The sequence below is a fragment of the Chenopodium album genome, chromosome 16, assembly GCF_948465745.1.
Source record: "Chenopodium album chromosome 16, dcCheAlbu1.1, whole genome shotgun sequence".
NCBI classification, from domain to species: Eukaryota; Viridiplantae; Streptophyta; class Magnoliopsida; order Caryophyllales; family Amaranthaceae; genus Chenopodium; species Chenopodium album.
Window position 1 is genome coordinate 39,073,061 of NC_137849.1, and position 16,218 is coordinate 39,089,278.

Genomic DNA, 16,218 nt, shown 5'->3' on the forward strand with positions numbered 1-16,218 from the left:
AGCCTAAGCTCGAGTCAAAGTTCATCCTAGCCATTGCCCTTCATGCCATAACCCCCATATATAGGCATTCCCATGTCCTAGGTTACACTCATGAAGCCACCCATAACCGGTCGCACAACTCATGAGTTAACACCTTTCCTTATAAAACTTTAATTTATTGAGGGCTTCCTTTGACCTTCTAGTGTGTCCCATCCTTGCAGGACTGGACACGATGCTTTGTTAGGCAATCTTAACATGATAGGAAGATGCCCGTACTCAAGATCGACCGTGGGCTCCCTAATCCCTATGCACCGGACTAGGGCCATGTAAAGTAGCACCTATATTAGTGGTGTGGGTCTTAGTCCTCAATGGTAGCTGTCACATTAGCTAAATTCTTTCAATATTATAACAATCTCATTAGATCGACGAATCAAAAAATTAACCAGAGTTTGCTTTTTTTTTTTTTTTTTTTTTTTGGTGACACATTGCTCTTCTTACCATCTCTACTTTGCATCACTTTCTTAATTTTATTTTTAAAAAAAAAAAATTATGATGTACGACAAAATCATCTTCCACACACATCGAACACGTAACGAAGAAATTTGAATTTTTTTTTTTTTTTTTTAAAAAAAACAAAGTACCCGTTAAAAACAAAAAGAACAACAAAAACACGTTAGACCACTCTCACTCATGGGCAAAAAATAAAAATGCCACTCTCTCTACTAACTTTCTCACTCCTCTTTTCCATTTTTTCTTATGGGCATTTTATTTAAGAACTCTTCCCACACTCATGTGCTAAAAAAAAAAAACCACACCACCATCTCTCCTATATTTTCTCTCACAAACACTCATGGGCCCATAGGTACTGTAGCAATTTATTTTTGCCATTCCTATAGGCATTTGGTAATCTCCTCATGGGCATATTTTTTTTTTGCTCATGAATGGGATAACATTTTTAGCATTTTTACCATTAAATTCTCCTCATTGGGCATTTTTTTGCCCATGAATGAGTGCTCTAATGACGTAAATGATTGACGAAGCGACATCTATCTTTCGGAGGAGTAACCCAGAAAGCCTTTACCCTGAAACACAGAGGAAGAGGAGAGAGATTTCTCTTCCCAATTTCTTGGCTTTCTGGGTTACATCATACAATCCATTAATCATCCAAATTGCGGTAATTTATCTTCCAAATTCCAATTCACAACTTTAATTTTATACCCAATTCTTTTTTTTGTTCATCAATTTTGCACCGACAAAATTTCATTTCAAAATTATTGTACTTTAAGTTCAATCAAAATAAAATTTGGGAAAAACCCAGTTGAAATTTTACAAAAATGGATGATTTTGGTGTTTTAGTTGAAGGGTATGGGATTAAATCCCAAGGAAAATCAGCTCCAATGGCTGCATCTAAAACTGCAGCTAAAAAATCCAATAATTATACCTCTGTAAATCTAGATCCGACTTTTGGGACCAAACCCTTTTCAAATTCTACACATAGTTCAAATTTAGGAAGTGGGTCTTTTTTCAATGATCAAAATGATGATATTTTTGGTCTTAATTCTGTCAATAAACCCAATAATTATGCAAGTTCGGATGTTTTTGATGATGTTTTCCAAATACCTACAACCAATTCTGGTTCTTCCAGTGGAGGAGGGGTTGGAGGGTTTGGTTTCGATGTCGAATCCATGCTCAAAGGCTCATTGAATTTGAATTCGAGCTCGAATTCGAAGGCTTCGGATGTTAGTGATGATTTAATTTGGGGGTTTTCTGGGAATGGGAGCTCTAAAGCCTCTAATGTGGTGCTTGAAACTGATGATTTGTTGTCATCTGACCCTGTTGATGATTTCTTTGGAAAATTGGGAAGTTCTGGTCCGGTTCGAAGCGGTTCTGTAAAGACGGGATCAGACGGTTTTATACCGGGGTTTGGGAGGAGCAATGCTGCCAATGATAGGTATGCAACTGCTTGTTTAACTTATCTTTTTCATTGTCTGTTGGAAAGTTTTATGTTATTGCATTTTTAATGAGCTATAGTTGGCTGAATATTATTTTTTGTGTGCATATTTTACTGGTATGATTGATATTTGATAAAACTTAAAGATATATTAGCAGCATGCAGTAGTGTTAATTGCCTTTCTTGCTTATTGGATTGGTTGAACTTTGAGCTGTCTTGTGAGATTATTTGATGGGTTCTAATTTGATGAGTTCATGTGTTAAGAGATAAATCCATGCAATGGGTGTATGATGAGTATTTGGGTGAATATATGCAAAGTGCTTTTGTATGATAAATATTTCATTGAATATTTTGCTGAATATGCACTTGGTGGTTCTCTAAAACTGTTGAAAGAGCTCAGGCTGCTTCAACAGAGAAGAGTTCAGGTTCTTCTTCTCTTGAGGAACTCGAGGAATTTGTTACCGTTGGGACCAAAAAGACTGTGAAGAGGCATGCAAATGGAACTTCAGTTAAGAAGGTAGAAAAGAAGTCAGTTAGCAAAAAACCAGAGGAGGCAAACTTTATTGATATAGAGGGAAGCTTACATGGTGAAAGTGCACATAACTATAAGGCGGAGAAGGTAAGTGATCTGATGTTTCAAGAGGAATCACAGGATCTGGATTCCTTTTTTCGTGTTACTGGTGAGACCAAAAAGACTGTTAAGGGGCATGCAAATGGAACTTCAGTTAAGAAGGTAGAGAAGAAGCCAGTTAGCAAAAAACCAGAGGAAGCTAACTTTATCGATATAGAGGGAAGCTTACATGATGAAAGTGCACATAACTATAAGGCGGAGAAGGCAATTGATCTGATGTTTCAAGAGGAAGCACAGGATCTGGATTCTTTTTTTCGTGTGCACACTAAGAAGAGTGCACCTGTAACTGAAGAGACATCTACGGTAAGACTGTCCTCTCAAAAGAAAAGGAACTCGTGCTGTCTTTTTTTTTTTTTTTTCTTCTTTCTTTTTGTTCCTTTTTTTGTTTGTTTGTTTGTTTGTTTTTTACCTTAAGGATATTGCTCTTTGGTTATTATTTTGAGATGCTAATAGTTGACACATCACAGAATAAAAAAACCAATGAAGTACCGGATCTGTTTTCTGAAACCACATTTGGAAAAGAGAAAATAGTGCCACAAAGTGGTTTTCCTGATGACTTTTCATCAATATTTGGAGGTATTAGCAGTTGGTAAAGTTATTTCTTTGTAGCTTTCTTGATAACATTTGCTAATTATTTTTGATGATTTAAAACCTGTTGATAGGTGCCCCATCGTCAGGAGTGTTTGAGGAGTGCGAAGGGGAAAGTGATGAAAGGCGAAAATTAAGATATGAACGTCACCTTAAACATGAGGCGCGTATGGTATGTGGACTGGTGTTTGTCTTTGGTTTCATGTGATGTTATTTTTATGTTGTAAATGTTGATTGGCTTTGCTTTCCTGTATTATGTCTAATCTGGGCATAAAGAGTTTATATCTTCCTGAGTAATTTTTAGTTTTATTATTTTTAAATGATTAATACGAGTAGTGAATTATAAAGCTGCCCGTCCACTCCCTTCACTTAGTAATAACAAGGAGAGAGGGGAAGAATCAAGGTTGCGTAATAGTGTAGGCCAAGGAACTTCTCTATTGATTCACTCTGAATTGTCTTTTGCTGGTTTTTATTCTATCTTCAATGCTTTGTTCTGATATTGATAGCCTGAGGCAAAATCAGGGGAAGGAGAGGCAAGAGAATTCCCATTTCTCCACATGAAGGGTTAATAATTATTGGGTTTTTCAAACCCTTTCTTTCACAAAAGAAATTTGATCATTTCTTCTGTGATGGAGATAGCACAGGCTAGGGTCTAGGGATAGTAGACATTGCAGCCTAACCCCAAAACGACCCAATAAAAGTTAACTGCCTCATTGTTTAGTCTTTCAACTGATGTCTCTGGGAATGTATAGGAAATATATCAGTAGCTGGAGACAGATCATAGGAAACTAGTTGATCAGTTTCTTTGTCAATTGTAAATTCTTTTTACTCACTATCTAAGCCCCCCATATAACTAAGAATTTCCGAGCAATTGGAAGCCGCTCTGCCACCCCATTGGTTTTTCACCTTCTAACATAATTGATCATTCTCCTAATGCTTTTCATATACAATTATATGTTTGTCATTCTTCGTCAATTCTTTTACTCTTATATCTAAAATAGCAGCTCAAGTTCTTAACTAAAGTAAAAAAAGCTGGTGGGTTCTTGATCCGATTTCAACTTTTCATATGTTTTCATGCACGGATTCTTCCACTTCAAATCTTTCTGGCTGTTGTCTGGATTCCTTCTGCTTTGTGTGTGCTGATGCTTTCAGCCTTACTGAAATAGGGAATAGGGCTCCAATAGGATTTCTGCAAAACCCACACAAATGGAGGCCGATGACCTTAGACTCGGACAGGTTAGAGCAAAGCTTCTCGTTGTCACTAGTCCTTTTAAATCTAATTTGTGGACTTCATAGCTGACAAACATCAAGTTAATGGAACATAGTTTGTAGCAGAATTTTAAAGTTTCTTTATTTATGCATCAATGACGATTGGTGGAAAGGTACATTTGCTATAGTTTCAGCATTATGGCTAACACATGTCAAAGATGTAACAGAATTTGGAGCTCTAGCCAAAACGCATCCTATCTCGGCTATTACCTAATCCATTATTATGTTCTCTCATGCCTTATCTTATTATAGAGAAGTAGTTGGAACTATTCAGCTTTTTAAAGGCAATTTGGTGGACCTATATGCTGGCTTCTGTTGCTATATTAACTATTAACCTCTATGAACCACATTGCTATTAGCATGGGCTGTAATTATGCAATATACTCCTGCTTTTTTATTGGTATTCACCATATGGGGTATGTGGCATCTTAGTAATAGAAATAAAATAAAGATATTATCTGAGATATGTGTCCAATAGTCCATAAGGGTATTAAAAACATTATCTGAGATGTGTGTCCATAAGGGTATTAAAAACATTATCTGAGATGTGTGTCCATAAGGGTATTTTGGGGAATGACGTCTGTGTATCTTTCCTGAATGAGAAATGTGGAAAACAATTTGAAGCATCCTTATGAAGGAAGTATCATTGATCATCAAGGAACATATTTTGAAGTTTTTGGATCTTTACTATGTAGTTAAGAGTATCTAGATTGTTGATGTTTTGGTGCGATATAACATGCTTTGTCGATGTATTAGCTTAATATTTCATTTTGGACCTTACATTGTTGAGTTGAACGGGCTTAATTAACTTATCACCATGGTGTTACTTATGTTGCTGAAATAACTTGCTTCTGTTCACAACTTCACATAATTAGATATATCACTAAGCTGCTATTCTGTTTATCTTTTAGAGACAAGCATTGAATGATTTGAATCAACGTGAGTATAATGCTCAGCAGGAGAAAGAAGAGAGATATGTGAGTATTTCTTTGCATTTTGGTTATAGTTTGGTGCTGTGCCTTATATTTTGATTCCTATCTTTTTTTTTTTTTTTTTTTAAAATAATTTTACTTTTCCCTTTGTCCCCTCCTCCCCGTCTTCTTTGAGATAGGGCTAGATAGGATGGGGAATGTGAACTGATTGTGTGAGTAAGTGTCACCTGACATTGTTGATTTATTGCATTTATGTCTGATTATGTTTTAGAGGATTGCTGAAGCTATGGAAGTGGAAATGAAACGATGGGCTGCCGGGAAAGAGGGAAATTTGCGAGCACTTCTGTCATCTTTGCAACAGGTATATTTTATCGTAACAAAAGCCATTATGGACTCTGATTGCTTTGTGATGACTTCCTTCCATTTTTTCTTCGCTTTTCACATGATTGTTCCGATTTGGCAATAAAAGTTGTGTTGAGAAGTGGATTAGGTTTGAAATCAGTTTTGGATAATAAGTTGATGTATATTTCTTCTATTAATTCTTCAAAATAAACTTTTTTGTAATTTTGTTAAATGTAACATATTGTATTTGTATTTAACTAAATTGGAGAATGTGGCATGCAGCTCTTGTACGGTGAAATGGTGAATGTATAAGAAAATCTCTTTTGAGCCACAATCTTTAACTCTGGATCTGTATTTGTCATTGGGTTTAAACTTCTGTGCTTTATTTGTGCATCTATGTACAGTGTAGACAATGCTTTAGTGGGATTATGTTATTCAGCTATTCCTTTATGGTACTCTATATATATTTTCTGAATTGGGTTAATATTCTTCGGTGAGATTGTATGACCTCTCTCCTCTCCATTTGTTTTTGAATGAGCAGGTGCTTGCCCCTGAACTTGGTTGGCGGCCAGTTACTTTAACAGACTTAATCACTTCGTCTCAAGTTAAAATTGCATACAAAAAGGCTGCACTGTGTGTCCATCCTGATAAAGTGCAGCAGAAAGGTGCTAGTCTTGAGCAAAAGTATGTTGCGGAGAAAGCCTTTGATCTACTGAAGGTATATTTATATTTTTAACTTACTCCATTTATTATTTCTATCAAGGGCCTATGTGGCATTGTGGCCTAGGGCTTCTATGCTTTGCATTCCGTGTTGTGGCTTTCTTGTCAATCTGAGGTACATGTTCAATTTACTTTCTAGTGAATTTCTGTTGGTTAAATGAAGTTGTGTTGTAAAATTGATTTCTTAAATCTTTTATAAGGTAATGATATATAGTTTATACAACCCTTTGGGATGTTAATTTCATGTTGATTTGTTAATCAAGCTTGATTATGTTTAATATTTCCTTTTTTAGCTCCATATTTATGACCTTGGGGCTGTATATATCATTTTCTTCCATCTATTTAACAGATTTGACCGTTGAAAATGTTTTGACATTTGTTTTTCATGCTTGTGTTCGACACCCTTTAATTTAAATGGGATATCAAGTTGCATATTAATTTTGTTGAATCATCGGTCCAGGATTGCATAGTTTGCACAGAAGTGTGCACCATGTGTAACCTGGAAATGGCCCCTTCTCCCTACCTCTTCTCTCTGTATATGTGCATGCGTGGAAGAATCATGCTTGCATCTGTTATGGGGCGAGTGTGTCTTGGCATGTAGGCTATCATTTTGAGTTTTAGTTTGATGCTTTGATCTTTCTATTATGATTTTGTATTGATCGAATGTAAACCAGCAGGGGAGGAAGGAGTTGTTGATTAGTCACTGTCTCTGTAGTCTTTATTGCATCATCACTGTAGTATCTTGTGTCTAGTGATTCACTGTATTTCATACAGAATAATTATGCAAATAATATATTAAGAGGTTTTGCTACTGCTGTATTCCCTATTTCCTTCCCTTTTGATCTTTTTTCTTGGAGGGAGAAGATGAACCCCCCCCCCCCCCCCCCAACAACCCCCCCAACCCACACACATTATCTTTTCCTTTTTGCAACTTCAGTTACCATTCGGACCTTACCTACTGTGGCATTTTTGCAGGAAGCTTGGAATAAATTCAACACGGAGGAGCTTCGGTAATTTCTGTTTGTTAGTTCAGTGCATCATGTTGTGTTTCTGTCCTTTGTTGATCATGTGTGTTGACCTTTGTAATCACCTGGAATTTTATATTTGGACAACCAATAGGAGCTTTTTTCTTATAGCATGTATATGTGTGTCTGTATCAATATTTTTTTTTTGGCCAGATTTGTTCATCATCTTAAATCAATGGTATCGTTTGTTGATAGTAACATACTTAGCCATTTTGTTTTTCTTTTGAAGGGTACATAAGCTTAAATTATTGTACTTGTTATATGTGAATAAATGAAGTTCAATTGTTCAATGTAGTTTATTTTCTTATATTGCCCTGCACTCTTGATGTGAATTTGCTGCCTGTGGTATTTCAGTTTGAAGTTTAGATCTGAATAGTAGCCAACAGTTGTAGTAAACTTACATTTATTAAGAAATGAGCAAGAAGATTGTGATGTTTTGTAGTGAAATACTAAAAAGAATGACAATTTATACAAGAAAATCTTCCTCAGCTTAAGTAATAATAAACACGGGACTATGGGCTAACACATTTTATCTATTTAATCAAAAGGATGTTTACAAGCTCGATTCAAATCCAAAAGTGGGTGTAAAGCCAACCCAATGAAAAACTGAACTGTAAAATGTTTGATGTTCGATCAAACCTGAGTTTCTAGACTAACCAGTTGATTCCAACCGTTCACTATTGAACGCAGAAAGTTGTTGCCAACCTAAACCCTCAATACCTCTACAAAGTTGATAAATGGAAGTCTTAATACTGAAATATCTTCACATAAAAGTATTCTACTATTCAAGACATGAAATCAAAATCTTGTTTATATCATTTGCTTTGTGTCACCCTTCTACTAAAGGGAACTTACCTTTCGAAGTTGGAAGGCCATAATGTTAGTGTACCAATAATATAGATGTTACAGAAAACTTAAGTCATTCAATACACATACTTGAAAACACAAAATACTTGCTAGTGTTACTACTTACTACTCTGCTTTTTAACAACAGGATCATTGCAAATCAGGGAACATTAAGGTTAAACTACAGGAAAAGCGTATCATTTTCCTTCACAATGCCTTAAGCAGTTAAGCACCATCATCTATTCCAAACCCAAAAACCTTGAAAACTTTAGAAACTCCAGTCCATCCATAGAATTGTTTTCTTAATATAGTTCTTATAGGACTCACTTGAAGATGCGAGTAAGCGGTTTTATCATCAGGCTTACAGGCTTCAGCAATAATGGGCTCACAGATGACTTGAAGCTCATTCATCTTTTCTTCAAACTTGGAAGCTTCAGAAAGCTGGAAATTCCAATCTAGCCACTGCATCGTCTTCTCAATGGCATTTTCCATCCTCGCCTTATCATCGATTTTAATATTCTCTGCATAATCTCTCAACATCTCCCACATTTTGTTAGCATAGTTCTCCAAATCATTCTTAGCCTTCACCTTCTTCAAACATTTTTCATCCTCAGCCCTGTACTTTTCCGCCTCTTCCAACAGTCTATCAACCTCTTCCTTCGATAACTTACTCTGATTAGTAAGGGTGATCTGGTTTTTGTTTCCAGTGCCTATGTCCTCTGCAGATACAGTTAAAATCCCATCACCGTTAATCTCAAACCATACATCTAACTTCGGGACACCAACAGGTGCTGCAGGAATGTCTGAGAGGTTAAATTCACCTAGAAAGTTGTTGGCCTTAGCAATTTGTCTCTCACCTTCATAAACTGGGAATGACACAACACTCTGGTTTTCATCAGCAGTAGTAACCCTGCTAACTTTCTTAACAGGGATTCTAGTATTACGAGGAACAACAACAAGCAAGTTACCACTGCGAAGTTCAATGCCAAGAGATAACGGACAAACATCGAGAAGCACAATATCCTTATTACCTGTACCGCTCAAAATGGCAGCATGGACAGCAGCACCATAAGCAACAGCTTCATCTGGGTTGATTCCTTTACAAATTTCTTTCCCATTGAAAGTCTCTTGCAGAAGCTGCTGGATCTTAGAAATCCGGGTTGACCCACCGACTAGGACTATGTCATGAATATCACTCTTTTCAATTCCAGCATCCTTCAAGCACTGCTCAACAGGATCCACACACTTCCTGAATAAATCCAAATTCAATTTCTCAAATCGAGCACGAGTAATTGTTGATGTAAAATCAATACCCTCAAAAAGGCAATCAATCTCAATAGTAGTTTCATGAGCACATGAAAGTATTCTTTTAGCTCTCTCAGCAGCCGCTCTCAATCTAACAAGACCTCTTGGATAATCACTAACATCTACATTGTGCTTTCTTTTAAACTCATCCACAAGATAGTTCACCATATTGTTGTCAAAGTCTCCACCACCGAGGTGAGTGTCACCACTAATCGCCTTCACTTCAAAGACACCCTTTTCTACACAGACTATAGAGACATCAAAAGTCCCACCACCAAGATCAAAGACCAACACATTCACTCTCGCTATGTCACACTCATTACCCCTCTTCTCAAGACCATATGCAATGGCAGCCGCTGTAGGCTCATTGATAATGCGCATAACATTAAGTCCAGCAATGACTCCAGCATCTTTGGTAGCCTGACGCTGGGAATCATTGAAGTAGGCTGGAACCGTGACCACTGCATCTTTCACTGTCGAGCCAAGATAGGCCTCTGCTGTTTCTTTCATCTTCATGAGGATCATCGAAGATATCTCCTCAGGAGAAAATTGCTTCTCTTCACCCCTGTAAGTCACCACTATCACTGGCTCCTTGTCTTCACCAGAATCGGGGTGGGCGATCACCTTAAATGGCCAAAGCTTTATGTCATTTTGCACTATCTCATCGCTGAATCTCCTGCCTAGGAGCCTCTTCGCATCTGTCCATGATCATTAATAAATTATTAATCATTAGGCAATGCATGAAAATTAATACTATCCCCGTTTCATATTATTTGCAACAATTTGAAATTAAGTGTCAGTAAAAAATGTCTAATCGTTGCAAATTATAGGTAACGGAAATTATATATAACGGAGGTAGTATCAGAGAAAGAATGTCATAAAAAGTTTTAAGTACATCATCAAAACATAATTCAATTCTGGATAGTTTCAGTGTAAAATGTATACTGGTGGTGGGGTGGCCGGGTGGGGCAACAAATGACAATTAAAGGTTATATGAACCTCTCCAAAGTCAGAAAGTGAAATTAAGAAAATCTTTAACTTTCACTGTTTTAGTTCTTTATTATGGACATCAAAGGAACATATTCTATGTTATTCAACTACGCTTGGTTTTTTTCATACTAAATAAAAGACATTCAGTTAAAAAAATACTACTTGCGAGTTTAAGAGCCTAAAATAATTTAAATTAACAAAAAAAAAAAAAAAAAAAAAAAAAAACATAGGTGACACAGAGCCTAAAATATTGGTTTGTTCAATTTTAAATAGTGTTTCCATCATTTTTGAAGCATTATTTCTATGTACACTAGTATAATCAAAGTTATTTCTTTAATTTACCCATGTGCTTTTACTCTCTATTAGTAGGATAATTAAATTTGGTTTAACCTTACAATGTACAATGAAGTTTGTCTAGTTGAAATAAAGGAAAATTGTGGAAAACAAAACTCACAAACAATTCAAAATAATACTCCGTACTTGAATATCACAGTCAAGACTTTAACGTAGGGGTGTCCATAATTCGGATAAAAACTGAAATCCAATCCAATCTAATCCAATCCAAACCGAATTATCAATTCGGATCGGATCCAAACTTTAAATTGGATTGAGATTTTTTGAAAATTCGGATTTTCGGATCGGATTGGATTCGGATCCAATTAAAACCGGAAACCAAAATTTAGATATCAACATGTATAATATGGACTGCAGTGGTTTATAATTGGGCCTTTAATATCAAGATTTGTGCAAAATATCCATTGCTGAGCCTGAAACAGTTGAGATTTTAGACGACTAAGCTTCTGCCTTGATTAAAGAATGCTGGTGGCCTGCCTTTTGTTCTGTTAGCTGCTTTCTTCTTAGGTTGCTGCTGCCTGCTCTCTTTATAAGTTGATGTTGCCTACTGTTTTAAGTTGATGCCTCCTACTGCCTTCTATTGGAAGTTGCTGAAGTCTTGAACAAAAAGTTGCTGCTACTTATTTTGAACAAAAATGCTGCTACTTAATTGTTGTAATGAACTCTTAGTGTTGCCTTTTAGTTGTACTACATATTTTGAACAATCTAATTAGAGTTGATGTTAAACAATTTATGTTAATCATGACTATCGTTTTATATTATCGTACTAGTTTATTAGACGTTATAAATCAAGGTTTTTTAATTCGAATTTTCGAATCAGATCCAAAATAACCGAATTTTAATTCGGATAGGATTGGAGGAGTAATTCGGATCGGATCGGATTGAAAAATTGAAAATCAAATTATAATTCGGATCAGATCAGATTGAATTTGGCCTAAATCCAAACCGAAAACCGAATGGACACACCTACTTTAACGAGTACTAATACGAAGTAATAGTGAAGTAAAAGAGAGTAGATAAAGTGAGGAACAAACCAAAGATAGTGTTGGTGGGGTTGACAGCCACTTGATTTTTTGCAGCATCACCAATTAGACGCTCATTTTGAGTAAAGGCAACCCAAGACGGTGTCGTTCTGTTACCTTGATCGTTGGTGATGATCTCAACACGGTCGTGCTGCCAAACTCCGACACACGAGTAAGTCGTTCCAAGATCGATTCCGATTGCCGGACTTTGTACTTCATCTTTGCCATTCATTGCCATATTTTGACACAAAACAAATGAGAGAAAATACTGGTTTTGTGTGTCTTGTCTGCCTACCTTTGATGAGCTCTGATTTCTCTTAGTTTCTTTCCCTGTTACTAGTCTTTCCTTTGCTGCATTAATAAGTTAATTTGTACGCTTTTCCATTTCCAAGTCAATGTTCTAGTCAACTTACGTGGACCAATCTATATTGTGCTCTTTGGTGTTTTCTTTTTCTCATCAACTAGTTGTTTCTTCTGATGGAAGGAATTGGATTTTGGAATTTTAGTACATCTTTGTCCTTAAAAATACTAGTAGTACGAAATAGCACCCCACCACCTCGGAAATCATCCCAACACTGGGGAAAAAAAAAATACTAACCTCTTCGGAACAATCAATTTTATTTTTTGCTTATATAATTACACTTACAAGGTACTTTTACAGCTAATTAAGCACATTGTCAAGACGACACTTTGATTGTACCATGTACAAAGTACGTACAAGTTGCACATAGAAAGTTGTTGCTTAGAAACGTACATAAGAGGGATAATATAATGTTAGTTTTGTTTAGCCTTGGGATTGAAACAATCTACTCGATCGAAAGCTTGTGCTTAGTATATATCCATCAACTACTGATCAAGCAATATAATTGTTCTAATTAAATTTCCAGATTATTAATCACAGTTATTATCTTCTTCTATTAACTTGGCCATGATTATGATCACTATGCTAGCTAATTCATACAATACCCCTTTACAGAACTTTATAATTCATATCAAGGAAGAGCTAGACAATCAACTTCATAATATAGTGAGCAAGGAACAAACATAAAATCACTTATTGCATAACAATGAGATGAAGAGTAATGATTAATGATAGCAACAATAATATCAGTAACTAAACTCATTAAATTATTTGATCAATTAATCTAAACTCAAATTGATCATAATCAAAATCAAGACAGAGAACTACATACAATGTCTGTTAAAGAGGATAATATTACTTGAAAAAATAATCCATTCAATCTAGAAACAAGACTTAATAACCAAATCACGACGCAGACAGAGATAGATAGGTACTAGAACCTAATTTAGTGATTCGGGGAAACAAAGGAACCAGCCCATGGCATCACTACATATGCATCGGTTGAATCATTAGCCAAATCACATGGTTGTATTTTGAGCCTCTTAAAACCTGTACTACGCGTATCAAATTGAACAAAATTCATACCAGGTTGCCCTAAACCCACTAGGATTTCTTGTCCGTCCTCTGAATAAGCTAGAGGCAATGGACTAAAAGGTTGGCCATAGAGAAGTTTGCGTCTAACTATATTAGTAATAACAATGTCGTCGAGTTCAATGCTAACCAATTTCGACCATGTTTGTCTCACACCATACTCTTTCATAACCCATATCTCCATTCCATCAATTATTGTAGAATATTTTACCAAATGTAAGCAGCCCTTTATATCAGCCAACTCATTTTTAAAAGCCTCATTGTCATCAGGGAGCGGTAGTTCATGATATTTTTCCGTTCCAAGGTCAAAACACATTATTATATATCCTTGACATTACATTAGTAACCATTGAATTCTCAGGCTTCAAAATTTATCCCATGCAACACATTATTTGAGTAAATCATTTGGTTATAAGTTGACAAATACATTGTGTTTGGGTCCAATTTAGTCCAATTGGGCCTAGTCATTAAATTATCCAATTAAAAGCCCAAGGTCAAGGTTCAACTCTCCTATTGTGCTAAAGTCCAGATCAGTCAACAAGGCAAGTCAATTGGGCCAAGGCCCAATTGGCTCACATATGCAAAGGTATAAAAGCCATCAATATTATATTTGTATGGATACACACACACAAAGCCTCAAGCAATTAATTCTCTTGCATAGCTTTCTCTCTACACATTGTACTGACTTTAGCATCGGAGGGGCCTTCCTCGGCAACACCCCCGAGGCTAGTTTACGTGTGTTTGCTGTGCAGGAAACCCTCGGCCCAGCATCACTTGGATCGAGCCCAGTCTTCACCACTTCATAGGACCTTCGGCAATGTCCCATTGTTTTCACCCGAAACAATTTGGCGCCGTCTGTGGGGAAGACTTTCAAAAAATCTTTAAGCCAATTTCAATCGTTCTACCTCAATCTTAGTTCCAATGGCTAAGAATCGCAAGAACAAAAACGACGGTGCTTCTCCTCCGAGAAAACGCCGAAAATCACTAGGAGGGGGTCCCTTAGAACGCCCCACTCCTAGTCTATCTCCTCCTCGGGATAGGAGCCCCTCCGCGAGACCCGACTCTCATGAGGAGCCTAGGGAGAGATTCACCGAATCTCCTATCATCCAGTCCAATCATCCACCGAGCCCACCTCGGTCAAATGAGGACAACCGGTCCGCTCAAAGGACCCAATCCCATGCCCGGAGCCAATCCCGGAGCATTCACACCCACTCTCGCTCTCAGCCGAGGACACCCTTGACAGGGCCCAACTCGGAGGAGGTAGTGAGAGCTTTAGCGGTCCTCATGGAGGCCATGAAGGCCCAAAACGTGCCGCCTCCACGCGACCGAAGCCCTCCGCAAACCAGAAACCAGCGGAGGAACCTCGGCTAGGAGGGGGGAGACTCTCCTCTTTCAAGGAGCTTGGCGAATGGGAGGAGGATACTTGGAGAACTGAGAGGGAGATAAACAGGAACTCTCACTTCTTCAGGGAGTCTTCCACTCAGCTCACTACGAGCAGAACCCATAAAAGCAGCAGTTCTGCCTCTCGGCCAGAAACTGCTCGCCGAAGCGTTCACGACCGTCTCGGCGATAGGGAACGGAGCGTGCACAGCCGCCTCTCCTACCCTGTAGCCGAGGCCCGGACCTCCCAGCCAGGGACGAAAACCACTTCTACCTCTCTGAGAGGGCGGAGCGCGGTCCCTTCGGCTGGGAATAAAGGCAAGGCCGTAATGCTGCCTTCCAGTTCTCCATTTGAGCAGTGGATACTGGAATCCCATGTGCCGATGGTTAAAATCCCGTCACACATTACTTATGATGGAACTTCGGATCCGAAGGACCATATCGCCTCATACAAGGCTCACATGCATCTCTGCCCCAGGTCCGAGGCGACTTGGTGCAAATATTTTCCAACCACTCTCAAGGGGGTCGCGCAAGCGTGGATCTCCAAGGGAGTTAAAGAAGGCTCAATCATTGGGTGGGACGATCTGTCCTCCAAGTTTAAAAGCAAGTTTTCCACGGCAAATCGCCGAGAGAAAACTACTGCAGAGCTTATGGGTCTGCAGCAAGGGGAGGCCGAGAGCCTCAAGGACTATCTGACTCGCTTCAGCAACGAGTCATCCAGCATCTCTCAGCAGGACCAAGGCCTGGCAGTTTTCGCCCTTCAGCACGGTCTCAGAACTAGGTCGTTCTCCGACTTCATGGTCATGAATTCACCCAGGACCTTGGAGGAGGCGCTGAATGCTTAGGATAAGTTCATCCGAGCTGAAGAGTGGAACAAAACGAAAACCCAACCTCAGTCTGGGGGAGGGAAACAAAAACAAGCACCCTCGTCTAAAGGCCAAGGCCAGAAGGCAAAGGGAAAGGCGAAAGCCTCGGAACAATCTTCGGCCAACGAGTCGAAGAAAGAAAAATCTGCTCCTTTTGCGGGCAGATATGAATCATACACTCCGCTCTCTCTTCCGCGCGCTAAGATCTACAGCGTGACGAAGGAGGAGCAGAGTTACAGGAAGCCGAGGCCACTCCCCGAGTGGTATCAGCGAAAGAATAAAAATCAGTGGTGTGAGTTCCATGAATCACCGGGACACAACACCGAAGAGTGTATCCAGCTGAAGGACCAAATCGAGGATATGGTCCGGAAGGGATACTTGAAAAATATATCGCGGATCACCGCGAAAAAAAAGAGGCCGAGAAGTCCGAAAAAGACTCTCGGCAAGAAATTGACTTCCCCCGAAAGAACAGCAAAACTGCGGAAGGAAAATTCCCTCCAATCCATGTTATCTCGGGAGGAACATGCTCTCGGAGGGAGCACAAGCATCACCTCAGGGCTCTGAC

General features: G+C 38.3%; 3 protein-coding genes across 3 annotated transcripts; 1 reads left to right on the top strand and 2 right to left on the bottom strand.

The window, feature by feature from the left end:
- Positions 1–1,018: 1,018 nt before the first annotated feature.
- LOC145586481 (uncharacterized) lies at positions 1,019–7,635 on the top strand. Its single transcript, XM_081643324.1, has 8 exons — positions 1,019–1,930; positions 2,324–2,864; positions 3,029–3,137; positions 3,224–3,321; positions 5,330–5,395; positions 5,622–5,711; positions 6,234–6,410; positions 7,388–7,635. The coding sequence occupies exons 1-8, from the start codon at positions 1,314–1,316 to the stop codon at positions 7,424–7,426; spliced, it is 1,737 nt and encodes a 578-aa protein (XP_081499450.1). The 5' UTR covers positions 1,019–1,313; the 3' UTR covers positions 7,427–7,635.
- A 600-nt stretch (positions 7,636–8,235) lies between these two features.
- Positions 8,236–12,265, bottom strand: LOC145585258 (heat shock 70 kDa protein 18-like). The gene is made up of 2 exons (XM_081641973.1): positions 11,967–12,265; positions 8,236–10,286 (listed from the first exon to the last, which is right to left on the bottom strand). Exons 1-2 carry the CDS (start codon positions 12,190–12,192, stop codon positions 8,509–8,511), a joined length of 2,004 nt encoding a protein of 667 aa, XP_081498099.1. The 5' UTR covers positions 12,193–12,265; the 3' UTR covers positions 8,236–8,508.
- A 996-nt stretch (positions 12,266–13,261) lies between these two features.
- On the bottom strand, positions 13,262–13,723 carry LOC145584240 (F-box protein CPR1-like). Its single transcript, XM_081641133.1, has one exon. It carries the CDS (start codon positions 13,721–13,723, stop codon positions 13,262–13,264), a length of 462 nt encoding a protein of 153 aa, XP_081497259.1.
- Between the last annotated feature and the right edge of the window lie 2,495 nt (positions 13,724–16,218).